The sequence below is a fragment of the Peromyscus californicus genome, unplaced genomic scaffold (genome assembly GCF_007827085.1).
Source record: "Peromyscus californicus insignis strain IS unplaced genomic scaffold, ASM782708v3 Scaffold_7__1_contigs__length_154581171, whole genome shotgun sequence".
Classification (NCBI taxonomy): Eukaryota; Metazoa; Chordata; class Mammalia; order Rodentia; family Cricetidae; genus Peromyscus; species Peromyscus californicus.
The window spans coordinates 65,758,232-65,772,996 of record NW_026294595.1 but is presented as its reverse complement, the minus strand read 5'-3'; the positions used below and the strand labels follow the sequence as shown (position 1 = coordinate 65,772,996).

Sequence of the window (14,765 nt, the reverse complement as noted above, 5' to 3'; positions counted from 1 at the left end):
AATAAGCTAGGCATCCATCAACAGTTATTGGTGGGAAACCACGTGGTACATACAGACAACAGTCCACCATTAATACAAAAAAAGAATGTAATTTGCAGCAGCATTAATGGAATCAGTGCATATTATATTAAATTAAATAACACACTCAAAAATAGCCCACAAATGGAAGTTTCTGTCCCACCAGCAACTCCCAAATACCCAGCAGCCACTTCCAAAATTACCACACAGAGGCTTATATTAATTATTATTTTTATTATTTTTTGCTGCTTACATACATTTATTAATGTCACATTGTAAATGGTACTTAGGTAAGTGTACAGTGATGTTCCATGTTCCCACCTAACACAGCTTGTTTAAGTTTAGCCAACAGGATTCATCATGAGTGGACTCAGGGAATGATGGCCATGGGCAGGTGCAGGACTGGAGCCTTTCAAAGCTTTACTTCTTTTATCAGCACTCCTGATTTTATAAATGATGAAGGTCATTAACCCCATTCCCATCCAAATTTCCTGGTAAACCTGGGTATAGTAGGGTTTCATGGCGACCCAGACATTCTTAGTAAGGCTTTGAAGCATCTCAGCAAGACAAAGGCCACAGGCCACAACAGAATCCACTAGAAGGGGAAAGGTCACTGAGCACACAGGCGCCATGCAGGGCATTAATCATAAATGCTCAGGGTTATTACTAACTAGCTCTTACACTTAAATTAACCCATAATTCTTATTTATGTTTAGCCATGTGGCTTGGTCCCTTTTTTTCAGTATGGCATTCTCATTTTGCTTCCTCTGTGTCTGGCTGGCTACTTCTGACTCTGCCCTTCCTCTTCCCATCGTTCTTATATTTGGTCACCCCACATATACTTCCTGCCTGGCTACTGACCAATCCGTATTTTATTAAGCCAATTCGAGTGACAAATCTTTACAGTGTACAAGAGGATTATCCCACAGCAATAGCCTGTTCTGTCGCATATGTGAATGCTACAATTTTGTTCTCAGAAAGGTAGGCAATAAAGTGATTGTTATCTAATCTGGAAAGAATATAGAGCAGAGGAGGATGGAGAGGGCACAGTTCATGGGTACAGCATTGCAGTTACACAAGAACAGCTTCTGCTATAAAGTACACTAATCTAACTATACCTGACAATAAACAGTTAAAATTTCCAAAGAGGAAGCAACATGGAATTTTAATGTTCAAGACAAGGAAATGATGAGTGTTTGAGACAATGGAACACAAGTGACAATGACATGGCCTTTATATATGTATTGAGATGTTAATTATACTCTATGAAAACATACAGTTATGTGTCACTTAAATGACAAGAAATGTCATGTTTGTTTCTGGCATTCTATAAAAGCCACATTATTTTAAATCTGGCCCTTACTCAGGTTTAGGGGCAAAATCCATGTGTAGTGGCATAGAACCTCAGATTGTTGGAAACATTTTTGCCTGGCTTTATGGATTTGTGAGACACACATTTTTATCTTTCTAAAATCTTGACATTGTCATACATTCAAAACTTGAGATAATTATTCAGAGGACCTTTCTTACTTTCAAGGTCTTGCTGGAGATGGTAGGAAGCAGAGCTGGGTTTAGTTTTGAAACTTGCAAATACTATCTCCTTTTGTTTTCTACAGTCTTCTTTAGAACTTGACAGTACATCATTTCAATCATTTTTCATCAATGTCCTATGATGCTATGTACTGGAGCACTCATTATTCTACCTGGAAATCATAGCAGAAAAAGTTATGTACATTTTCTATTTTCTATATTACAGCAGGTGGCAGCAATGCCATGCTTTTTCAGTAAACATTAAGAAATTATTTTTCCATATCTAAGATCATTTTGTCCCATTTAACAATTACTTGTCCTAGAGTGCCTTCCAGTGGTCATTTTTATTCTGTTGCTAAAACCATTGCCATATATTATAAATATTTGTTATTGGACATTATACTTTGAGATGCCACCTTTATTCTAATTATTATCTCTTGCTATGTGGCCTAAGATTCTACATTTCCTTTCCTGCCTTAAAAAACCCCTTCATTTTGTTATTTTAAAAATTATTAGTTTAGGATTCAGTGAGGCTTTGACTGTGTACTTTTCCTGTGGTATGTGGCATGGGCTGAATATGTTCTGTACTATTTAGTTTGTACCTGAACTGTACACATTTTTAGTTTAGGTACAAACTAAATAGTAACTAAGAACAGATTTGCAATTTATTACTTGTAGCTAAGATCTTTAGTCTGTAGGGGCTCAAATATTCCTTATCACATCTCGTTCATGGTATGTTGGAAGTGACTAAGGGAGCCACTGAGTCCACCATATGTTGTCCACTTAGAAACAAGGACAACTTCATTCTTAGGGCAGTCAAACTATGCAGGATGCTTAAGGATGCTAAGGGTAGAAATCAGTTGTCAATCAGTAAAGGGTTTGTCCAGAGCTGAGACAATGTCATTTCCACAATCTTCTTTAGGACAAGGCAGTCTCATGGCTATACATTTTCCTCATAGGATTGGTTTAGTTGTATTTGTACGTTTTTAATATTCTTTGCTACTTTGTCTAAAATTTGCACATTTCGGTTACAATTGCTTCTCTCATTTATGGCTTCTTGAAACATTGTTGATACCGATACTTTCTCCAGACATCTGCATTATATTTTTATATATACATTTATTCTGTTTTACACTCATTGAGACCAACTTGTACTACTCATATGTCTTAGTAACATTTCAATTGCTATGATAAAACACCATGATCAAGGCAACTTATAAAAAAAGCATTTAATTGGGCTTACAGTTTCAGAAGTTTAGAGTCTACAAAGGTAGAGCAAAGGCATGGTGGCAGGAACAGCTGAGAGCTCACATATTGATCTGAAAGCAGGAGGCAGAGGGATGGCACACTGAGAATGGCACCAGCTTTTTGAAACCTCAAAGCCTGTCTCCAGTGATACACCTCCTCTGAATCCTTCCCAAATAGTTCTAGAACTGGGATCACGTATTCAATTATGTGGATCTATGGGGGGCCATTCTCATTCAAACCATCCCATCATATATTCTTTAATGTGTGACTTTTCACTAGAATGTGGTTGATTTTGATTTCTTGGTTGTCAACTTGAGTAACTCCAGAATTAACTAAAATCCAAGCAACTGGATATACAGGTGAGGGATTTTCTTAAATTATTTGAAGTAAGAAGACTCACCACTAATATGGATCTTTTGAGGTAGAAATATCCACCTTTAATATGGGCCACATCTTCTGGCTGCAACCTATATAGATGAAATGGAAGAAGAAAGCTTTTGCTCTTTGCCTGTTTGCCCTCAATCTTGCTAGCAATTCCATTGCTTCACTGGCTTTAGAGTCTACATTTTTTGGGATTCTGTTGCACACTGAAGACCAGCTGAGATACCCAGCCTCACAGATTGAACAGCTACCGGATTTTTTGACTTTCCATTCGTAGACAGTACCCCAGTACCTAGCTGTACCCCAGTCTTTAAGACACTGTGATAAATCCCTTCACACACACACACACACACACACACACACACACACACATTCTCTCTCTGTCTCTGTCTCTTTCTCTGTCTCTCCCTCTCTGTCTCTCTGTCTCTGTCTTTCTGTCTCTCTGTCTCTGTCTCTCTCTCTTTCTCTCTCAGTCTATTCTGTTTCTTTAGAGACCTCTGGCTAATAAATCAACTTAACAGGGCATACATTCTTAAAGAAAATTGACTTTCTCTCCCCCAGAAGCTATGAAATGCAACTAGGTCCTATGGTAGGGGTGGGAATTGTGCCCATCTCTTCTCTCCATGTAGGAATTTGGTCTTGCTTGTATTTGTTCAGGTCTTATTGTGTTATAACAACTGAGTTCATAAGTGCAGCTGCCCTGCTGTGTCCCAAAGATACTATTCCCTGTAGTCATCCACCACCTATGGGTCTTAGGCTCTTTCCACTCTCTTTTCTGCAATTATACCTGGGCCTTTGAGGAATGGATGTGATACAGATGTCCTGTTCAGGACTGACTATCCTATAGTCTCTTATTTTCTGCACTTTGACCAACTATGGGTTTCTATGTTAATTACTATCATAAATAAAAGTGTCTCTGATAAGGGCTGAGAGATGGCATTAGTTTGCAGATATAACAAGTCATTAGGGATTGCTCTTATACTATGTCCAGTAAGTAAGTGGAGTAACTGTAGTAGAAATCAGTGGTCAGTTTACTGAAGGGCTATGTCCAGAGATGAAGAGGTTGTCAGTTATATAGCCTTCTTATAACTACCTTAGAAAACGTTCCAATACTTAATGGTATGAAAAGGTATCTACCTTGTGACACAAAACTATCTCACAGTTTCTGTAGGTCAGGGAACTGTGCCTCTGTTTCTGAGTTGCCACAAAACTATAATGAAAGTACAGCTTGGATCTGTATTCTTATCATAAAGCACATTTCCCAATTATCTTTTTACCGGGTTTCAGCTTATTGGTATACATTAAAATATCTTGAAAATGTAGAATTATTCATCCCATATAACTTTAAAATTATTTTACATTTTATTGCTACATTAGTTTTAAATACTTAGCATAATACTCTTAATTTTGCCATAAACATTTAAAAATGCTTAGAGAAAGAAAAATAATTTATTTAAGTCAGAGACATAATTTCCCTTCCTGTTTTCTTTTTTTTCTGTTAATATAAATTTACATGTGATATAGTTCATGTCTACCTTAAGAAGTACTTTTTCATTCCTTATAATACCAATACTTTGGCTATGACTTTGACAACTCTCATTTATTATATAGACATTAAAGATTTACTGTTTTATTCTATGTATGTATGTTTACCTGCATGTATATATGTTCATCATGTGCATGCCTGGTGTCCACAGAGTCTAGAAGTGGGCATTGGATTCCCTGGAACCACAGTTACAGATGGTGAGCTGCCATGTGTGTGTTCAAACTGAACTCAGATTTGCAATAACAGCAAGTGCTCTTAATTACTGAGCCTTCTCTCTGGCTCTATGTTATACAGGTTTTAATCTGTCAAAATTTAGGGGAGTCCACCATTTGATGGCTGAGATCCTGCATCAAGGCTTTGTGAAACAGAAGATCCAATGTGTAAGTAAACATATGATGACATGCTCATTGGAACAGATAACATATTGAGATAAGGAATGACACTGGAAACCTTATAGTCCTTCTAAATATAATTTCTTTTCAGCAGAAAGTCATTAAATTAATATTATATAGAAATTAAAGAATTAAATTAAGAGAATTAACATCATTGTTTTAATATTTTATTAATATGTCATCATTAACTAACACTGATCCAGGATACTAGCAAATGGTTCCGTACATATTTAGGAGTAATTATGATTGCTTATCTCTCCAAGAATTAGAACCTCAAATGCCAACTCTAAGAGAAACTCTAAGAGACTCTTTACTTCCCAACTTTGCACCACTGCACCTTGAGTTTCTTGGGTAAACTGTCCATCATACTCATTGGAAGACTATGTTTTTCTGGGATATGGTTGGGTACATGAACCAAGACTGCTTCCTGTTCTGGCTTGTCTAAATATTACTTCCTTTACTTAATATTTTATGAGGTACAACTAATAGTTTCCCAGACTTCACACTTTAGAAATTTTCTTTTCCAATTATAGGTTTTTAAATTCAACTTGTAGTTAGTTACTCATTCTTGGCAAGATCCAAATCTATTACCTCTAGAGATTAGCAAAGGGAAGAAATCTGTTCAAGAGAGATTACTTCATTTGAATTTGTTCCAAATATTATAATAAGCTTAGTTATTAAAATAGCAATGTTGCAAACAAATCATCTACTATGTCATAAATATAAATGGAAGTGTTAGACCCAGAAGTTCTCTGAAAACTGAATTCTACTCAGTCTAGGGTACACCATCAGTTGGTATTAAGTTCTTGAGGTACAAATTTTTGTTGCATTCATCTTTGCTTATCAGAGTTCATAGAAGGTCTCAGTTTCTGGAAACTTCTATATATAGGTATCTGTTTTGCTAGGAAGAAGAGGGCCTTAGAAAGATTCTACTCAAATTCTTTAAAGGCTAAAGACATCTTTTCCTCATGAGGAACCTTCATTATCAGTTTCTAAGAACTGAGATCACAGCCTTTGCTTCTTGTTTACCTGACTTATTCATGAGGCACATTGATGCTCTCATACCTTCCCTTTGGAAAGCTTTACTGATTGAAAGAGAAAAGGGTTGATAAAATTTTATTAATATGTGCCAGTATTAATAATGAGGCATGAAATTTTAATTTCCACTTTAATTAAGTTAATTACTTCTTAATATGCATGCAAATGCAATGTTTTTATATGAAGACATTTTCCTTGAATGCAAGAATTTTCAACTACTTTTTATATTAAAATTTAAAATCATTTAAAAGTGCTTTTTATATTCTAGGCATTCATTTGGATGCTCTTACATTTTCCTGAAAGACTGAGAAAATGGGAATTCTTGTTAAAAATGTTTGCTACAAACATGGTAAGTTTGCTAATTTATCTGTGTTTGCTAAACAACCATACATTATTAGGCATTCTACAAAAACACTCAGGTAAGTGAAATATTGTCATCAAAACAGTAAAAACTAACAAACAAAACTTCTTTTTTTCCTTGAAGAAGAATAAGATTCAAGATGCAAATTTTTGAGTCCGCCACCAAGAGACATTAGCTAAATATCCCTGGCCCTGGGGTGTACTGAAATATAGAGGGAATTTTAATATATATTCTAAAATTTCTAAACTGAGAGAATTAAGGGAGAAACACTTAGAGATTAATCAGAATATAATCTTACATTTAGTCTTTGTTGCAGACTGATTTGGCTCATTTTCCATCTTGCTAAAACAGAAGTGGAACATGTTCCATAAATCAAAACCTACTATCTCTTACTATATTTTATGGACTAATATATTTTATGTGATATAGTAACAAAGCAGCATGATTTTACATATTTATACACACACACACACACACACACACACACACACACACACACAGGAAATTCTAAATTACAGCTCCTCTTTATTGTTTACAGTGTAGCAGAACAGATGTTTATTATGTTCTGATAGCTTCATGTGGGCTTTTATATATATATATTATATATATCTTAAAATAATTCCTTGAATTAGAGCAGTGCTTTGTGTACTGTCACCTAGAGCTATTACACAAGGCAGTTAAAGTATTTTATTATGCCAGATTACATAAGGCCGTTTTCATGTGGTGCATCAGGTAATTTGAGCCGATCCTTCCTCCATTTCCTCACTCAGCTTTCTTCCCACTGGTCCTATTGATGCCCACACACAGCTTTGCTTTTACATTTACTCCATAATGGGACATATAAATGAAGGAAAACATGCCGTTATCATTTTTGAGACTGACTTAATAAGCTTAACACAATTATCTCCAATCCATACAGTTTCTTTCAAATGGCATAACTTCACTCTTTTTTAATGGCTGGAAAAAATCCCATCATTTTAACACATGCTTATTTGCTATTCTTTAAAATAGTTTTAAAAATTAGAATATAATTGCATAACAGCCCCCTTCCCTTTTCTCTCTCCAATCCTTACTGTGTCTATCTCACTGTCTCTCACACTGAACAGTTCTTTTTCTTTGTTATTGATATCTGTTTTTAAAATGTTAACAACAGTATTAAATTATTTTTGTTTTGAAACTGCTAATAGTAGTTTAAATTGAAGCCATTCATATTATTTAAATTTTTAATAGAACAAAATCTTTGATAATTTCCAGTATAGTTTACATGTATTTAATATGATACAGTTTAAGGACCCCTTTTTATTCTATTATGTAAATAATTACACTAGTCACTAAGATGGAAAATGAACCTCATAATCCAGTACTGTTAATGTAAACAATGTAGAAAACAAGATATTGAAGAGCTATTGTTGGGCATATGTTTGTGTGTCACAAGAGGTGTGCCTATTTTAGATTCGTGTCTTAAAGAAGGACAATAACACCTCCTGAGTCAGATGGAAGCAGCAATGTGGACAAGACATGTAGAAGATGCATATACAAATGGATTCTCAAGAAAGCTCTGACTCTGCACAAGCCCTTCACCACCATATGTATACGAATGGAACTTACTTAGTTTCTTTAAGTCAACATAATTTCCTTCCAGGTAAATACTGTTGGTACCTGTGTATACTTGTAGTACCTTTGTATACTTACATAGATGATTTCTAAGATACATTAAATCTATGTCCTGAAGTGGTTCCTGAGTTATATTATACTATTATAGTATCTTGGGCTATGTCTATACTCCCTTTTGACTGAGAATGTTATGATTAGTTATGAGCTGATACTTCCAGTGAACCACTCAAGAATATCATCAAGCATTATCAACCATTTACATTTTTCTAGCGCTTTAGTCATTTTACATGAAAATCAGATAAAATACCCTCTGATGTGGATATTGATGTTTCTATGGTAAAATGAACAATGAAAAAGAACAATGGAGGTTGCACTGTGTCACATAGTAAGTGAATGAATCTGACACTTCCACACACATGTATGGCTCTAGAGTCCAGAGTGCTGTCTATTATGATTCATTCCCTCTCTGCAAGTGTGCCTTGGTTCTTAGTTCACATGAACAAGAAATTTAAAGTCATTATTTGGTCACAGTAGTACATCCCATTTTTCTTTATTAACATTATTCAGAAAACAGCAAATAAGCTTTGGAATCTTATTTGATTATGCAAATATGAAAAAAGAATAAAAATTTCCAGAAGAATACACAAAAATAGGTCTGAACTCGACCATGGTTAAACCTAAGCAGTGCTAGAGCCAAGACCTTATGAACTGGAAAGCAGATCAAAGGGATTGAGGTCAAAGGGTAAAGGGCAGAAGAGTCAATAAAGCCAGAGTGTGGCTTCAGGGCAGATCCTATGTTCCATCCCCTAGAAAGTGTAGTTTATTTATTGGTAGTAAAAAGTCTTTGAATATATTAAAGTAAAGAAGTGTAACAATCATATTTCTGTTTTCTCCACTTGCTGACTAGAGTAATGTCCAGATAATTCTGCATGACATTCTGTGAGCAATAAAGCAAACCAAATGAGAAGAGGCAGGCAATGGAACTGTCCTCTGGCTTCTTTTGGCCCCCTATGTTCCTTTGAGACAGACTATAATTGATGTATTTCTATTCTTAATTAAACTGAGGTTAAAGATTTGCCCACCGTTGCATGGAGGGACTGGAATGCATAAGGATGCCTCCTCCAGATCTACAACTGAATTTCCGACTGCAGGATGTCAGTTAGCAAGATTAATCAAATCAGGCACTTGAAAATGCCCCCCACCTTTAAATCATAGGATTCTTTGTGACTCCCACACATCTCTGACTTACTGAAATGTATATGAAATGATAAAGGTATGTGAATATTTATAGTACAAGCTTCTTCTAACATAAAAATAGAATCTTCCGCCGGGTGGTGGTGGTACACGCCTTTAATCCCAGCACTCGGGAGGCAGAGCCAGGAGGATCTCTGTGAGTTCCAGGAAAAGGCGCAAAGCTACACAGAGAAACCCTGTCTCGAAAAACCAAAAAAAAAAAAAAAAAAAATAGAATCTTTCTTAGAGTGATGGTGGTCATAATGAGACTCATGATAAAATTCTAAGTAAAATAAATTTCTGGTCCTAATGCTTAATATTCCCTAGTAGCAAAATCCCTCAATCAGCCAGACTGAAAACATAAAAGGACACTGAATATGTGGAGGCCTTGATCTCTATCTGAAAGGACCCACTTTCTCATTTTGAGCTTTTACCTCAAACCACACATGGAGCAAGTTAGCAGTGAGAATTCTGGGGGCTGATGGCCAAGGTCCCTAGACATGAGATATGTAATTGTTGCTGCATATTTTAACTATAAAGGAATTTAAATTAACTTATTTAATCCTTTTATTTTTCAAAGTGCAAACTGAGACATATTTATAATTACATTTAAAAACGATCTAAACAAAGGTCTTACCACACCAATTATCCATTTTCTCTTGAGTGTGTTGTGTTTGGTCATTCAGATGCTGAATTTATATTTGAACACTCTCAATACTTAGGAAAAATTATACTTAAAACCACACCCCACTCTTTAGTTGTAGCTGGAGGTTTTTGTAGTCTTTTTTAGTTTGTTACTGTTTAAAAATGAACTAGCACTAGAAGCATCAGTTTATTTAGTAACATGACCAATTCTTATTACTACCTTTATTGTCTCTTTAAAGACTTTATTTTTAAAAGCTATCTATTTGTTTGTATAACTGTATATATATATATATATATATATATATATATATATATATATATTTAAGCCTACGTACATTTTTACATACATTGTAAACAATTTAAAGTCTTGTTTTATCTGAATCTGTCTTATTGTGAATCTATTGTTTTAAACTGTAGCATTACTAGGGCTAAAATAGCAGCTTTGGCTGGTGGCTCTGCCCACTTTAGCTTCCCAACATGGTGGTGGTATGTTTACCACCAGCTCTGGGCCCCCACCAGCTCTGGGAGCCATCAACTCTTAGAAACAGTGGTTCTATGCTTTATCAAAGTAGCATGTAGCCCAGAAATCTTTTTTTTTTAAATTTGTATTAGTAAAGGCTAAATCTACCACATACTTCCTTTATAGTTTCTATTTTCTCTTCTTTTGCTTCCCAGCTAAGCCTAAGAATTATAAAACAAATACACTATCTGGTGACATTTTATTTAGTAACAGTCATAAATGAGTTACAGTCAGATAAAAATGTTTGCAAAAAATCCTGATAGTATATTATTGTGATAAGAATTGATATATGCATATATGAATATATTTATAGCTCCTTAAACACCTGACAGTCAAGTTCAGAAGAAATAACTGTCATAGGCAGTAATGTGCTAATTAATGTTGGGGTTATTTGATACAGTTCAAATTCAGATTTTCATGATCAAATGAGAGATATATAAATAATAAAAGCCTTTTAAGATGTAGAGGATATGTGTCTAGAAGTGCAATATCATTGCATTTATCTGGTTGTTCCAGGATACATGCTATTTTGGATGCAGCATAAATTATATCAAAGGATCCTTCACAAAGATTACCAACTAGAAAGACAGGCTATCTCTTAGTCAACATATTTAGCATTTATTGCCACCACTGTCTGTAGGACTCTTAAAAGAAGGACTCTTGCCCTGAATGTTTTTCTCTCTGTACGTGAATAGAATTATGTAGCTATGTTATTCACATTATTGTCGTTTTCCCACCATTCCTCACCTCAGTGTCTATGACCTTTCATTTCAGGGTATTCGGGTTGTACATGTGTTTCGCTAAGAATACCAGCAGTGAACATTTTTTAGGCAGCTTTTGATTGATGATGAAACCGGAATGAAATGTGTTTTGGTAGTTTTAAATATATGAATGACAGAAATGCCTTTGTTTACTTGTCTATGTGCTAATCCACTGAGGTCTTCAGTAGAAGTTGGTACTGATGACATTATTAAGTTCTGTGGTGATATTTGCAAGAGGAACTCAATACACATTTGCCAACCATCTAACTCCAACTCACAGCACAGAAGGTAGTAATGAAGATGTGTTTTATGACAAAACAGATTCATGGTCTTGTTCACTATTAATGGCAGATACTGTTTTCCTGATCTCCTGTCTCTGAGGCCTACCTGCTATAAGAGTAAATGGGAAAGAATAGCAATGTTACAGAATTTATCCTGCTGGGTCTCACTCAGGATCCTGCTGTGCAAAAAGCATTATTTGTCATGTTTTTACTCACATACATTGTGACCATGGCAGGCAACTTGCTCATTATAGTGACAGTCATTGCCAGCCCCTCCTTGGGCTCCCCAATGTACTTTTTCCTTGCCTATCTGTCACTCATGGATGTTATTTATTCCACTGCCATCTCACCCAAGTTGATTATAGACTTACTCTGTAATAGAAAGATCATCTCCTTCAATGCTTGCATGGGCCAGCTCTTCATAGAACACTTCTTTGGTGGAACTGAGATCTTCCTTTTGGTGGCAATGGCCTATGATCGCTATGTTGCCATTTGTAAGCCACTGCACTATTTGACCATCATGAATCAACGGGTTTGTATCCTCTTGTTGGTGGCAACCTGGGCTGGAGGCTTTGCACACTCTGTGGCTCAAGTTCTCTTTGTTTATGACCTTCCTTTCTGTGGTCCCAATGTCATTGACCACTTTGCCTGTGACATGTATCCATTATTGGGACTTGTGTGCACTGACACCTACTTCCTTGGTCTTACTGTCATTGCCAATGATGGAGCAATCTGTATGGGGGTCTTTATTATTCTCTTAGCTTCCTATGGAATCATTCTAAACTCTCTTAAGACTCACAGCCAGGAAGGGAGGCGCAAAGCCCTGTCTACCTGCAGCTCTCACATCATGGTGGTTATCCTATTTTTTGTCCCTTGTATTTTTATGTATGTTCGACCTGTTTGCAATTTTTCTATTGATAAATCTGTTACTATTTTTTATACAGTTGTCACTCCCATGTTGAATCCCTTAATATACACCTTGAGGAATTCAGAGATAAAATGTTCTATGCTAAAACTCTGGTCTAAAATGTTGCATAGCGATAGAGTAAGGAAGTCTCATTGTTAAACAGGATAGTAATTCTAAAGAGATAGACAGCAAGTGATCACAAATGATTGTGCTTGCTCAGTGAATTCACTAGGGATATTTTTATATACAAATCATAAATGCAGAGTAAGTTTTTGTTTATGTTTAGGGTCAGTTCAATGGAGAATTTCTGCAAGAGAAATAAAAGGCATGGAGTTTAGTTTCTACTACAGTAGAGTTTAGTTACTACTATGATGAAAGAGAGAAAACTGATCTTGAACATTTTTCTTTTCAGTTAAGACTGAAGTGGGACGGAGATGAAAATATTTTTTAAATGAAGAAACAGTGATAATTTTGGAAATGTTTAATCACATAATTCGTTAGAAAGAAATGTGATTTCTTTCTAATATGCAAATTTCTGGGACCAATGAGATTTTTAGATGAAGTTGGTTATTTTTCTGTCTGTAGATAAAGATATTTATATGGCTACATTATGAGCATTGTTTTAGGCTTATCACCATGCTGTACCTAAGTGTGTATGTCATTTCACTTCAGGACTTTTAGGTAGCAGATGTGTTTAGTCAGCAATACTTGAAGTGAACATTTTGTTAGATAACTTTCAGTTAACAAAACCAGATTTTAGTTCTCAAAGACCACACTAAGGCCATCTAGAAACATATTCTTAATATTCTTTACCATTTAACATATTCAATTTTACCATTTTTCAAAGATAGTCATTTTTATATTGTCTTTCTGATGGTGAATAAATTGGAAAACACCATTTTACATAACCACCATTTTTTCTAACATTTGTGTTCAACTTCAACGTTTCACTTGTAGAATTCAAATGATTTGGGCTCACATAAACCAAATTTTGTGTTTTGATTCATATAACATAGTCTTCATCCATGTTGGAATATCACAAAACAGAAAATAAAATTGTTCTCATTTTAATATGGAAATTTCACCTATGTTGTACAGTTTTGTTTTTACTTTGAATTTTACTTCATAATAAATCTTTATATGTACATTTAAGACATACAATGTGATAATATGGATATAGACAATAAAAAGACTTAATTAAAAATAATAAATTATGCATAATTTTACATAGTTATATGTATATTTATAATATATTTACATGTTTATATATTTGTATATTTATAAATATTATCTCATATATATAAATATGTAAAGATATATATTTCTTTGCTGAAAGAGCATCTAAAATATACTTACTTAACACGAATCACAAAACAGTATAATTTCATTACTTTTAATTATGTTCATTAGTGAGAGTATACAAAGTAGCTCATTTATATATGAATGGTGAATAGATATTGAGATCCAATGTAAAATATGTTCATTTTCCTAAGTACAGGTATAATCTTGCAACTTTTATTTTAAAATGTTGTATCATAATTTTGTGTATATCTACTAATGCATGTAGCTTATTCATATTTTTAGTTTATTAGATTGTTATTGAAATCATTGAATGACATTTTTACATGCCTTCTTGATAACTTTCCCCAAACTTAATCCCAGTGCTAATTTTGTTAATTGTAGTTTGGTTGTCCACTGCAGAGTGGTCAGCCCTGAAACCATAACACACAAACAACAAAAGCCGACTCAGTAGGTTGTAAATATGTATTTGCGCATATACACACATATATGTAACAATAATAACTAAAGAAAATGAAGCTAGTAACTTGAGAGTGGGGGTGGGGCATGAGAAGAGTTGGAGGGAAGAAAGCGAGGGGAAAGACTGATGTAATTCTCTTTCAATTAAAACATTTTAAAATAAAGTTTGACTATAAATGTATGTATTCTTTTCTTTTATTTTTATTTTGCAAAACAATTCAGTTCTACATATCAGCCACGGATTCCCTTGTTCTTCCCCCTCCCATCCCCCTCACCTTCTCTCCAACCCACCCCCCATTCCCACCTCCTCCAGGGCAAAGCCTCCCCAAAGGACTGAGATCAACCTGGTAGACTCAGTCCAGGTAGGTCCAGTCCCCTCCTCCCAGGCCGAGCCAAGCGATCCTGCATAGGCCCCAGGTTTCAAACAGTCAACTCATGCAATGAGCACAGGACCCGGTCCCACTGCCTGGATGCCTCCCAAACAGATCAAGCCAATCAACTGTCTCACCCATTCAGAGGGCCTGATCCAATT

The 14,765-nt window shown here is 35.1% G+C and overlaps 2 protein-coding genes across 2 annotated transcripts; one reads left to right on the top strand and one right to left on the bottom strand.

Moving 5' to 3' along the window:
• Positions 1-359: 359 nt before the first annotated feature.
• On the bottom strand, positions 360-619 carry LOC128100932 (ATP synthase subunit ATP5MJ, mitochondrial-like). Its single transcript, XM_052723670.1, has one exon. The coding sequence runs from the start codon at positions 573-575 to the stop codon at positions 360-362; it is 216 nt and encodes a 71-aa protein (XP_052579630.1). The 5' UTR covers positions 576-619.
• An 11,070-nt stretch (positions 620-11,689) lies between these two features.
• Positions 11,690-12,634, top strand: LOC128101414 (olfactory receptor 4A5-like). The gene has a single exon (XM_052724501.1). It carries the CDS (start codon positions 11,690-11,692, stop codon positions 12,632-12,634), a length of 945 nt encoding a protein of 314 aa, XP_052580461.1.
• Positions 12,635-14,765: the final 2,131 nt, after the last annotated feature.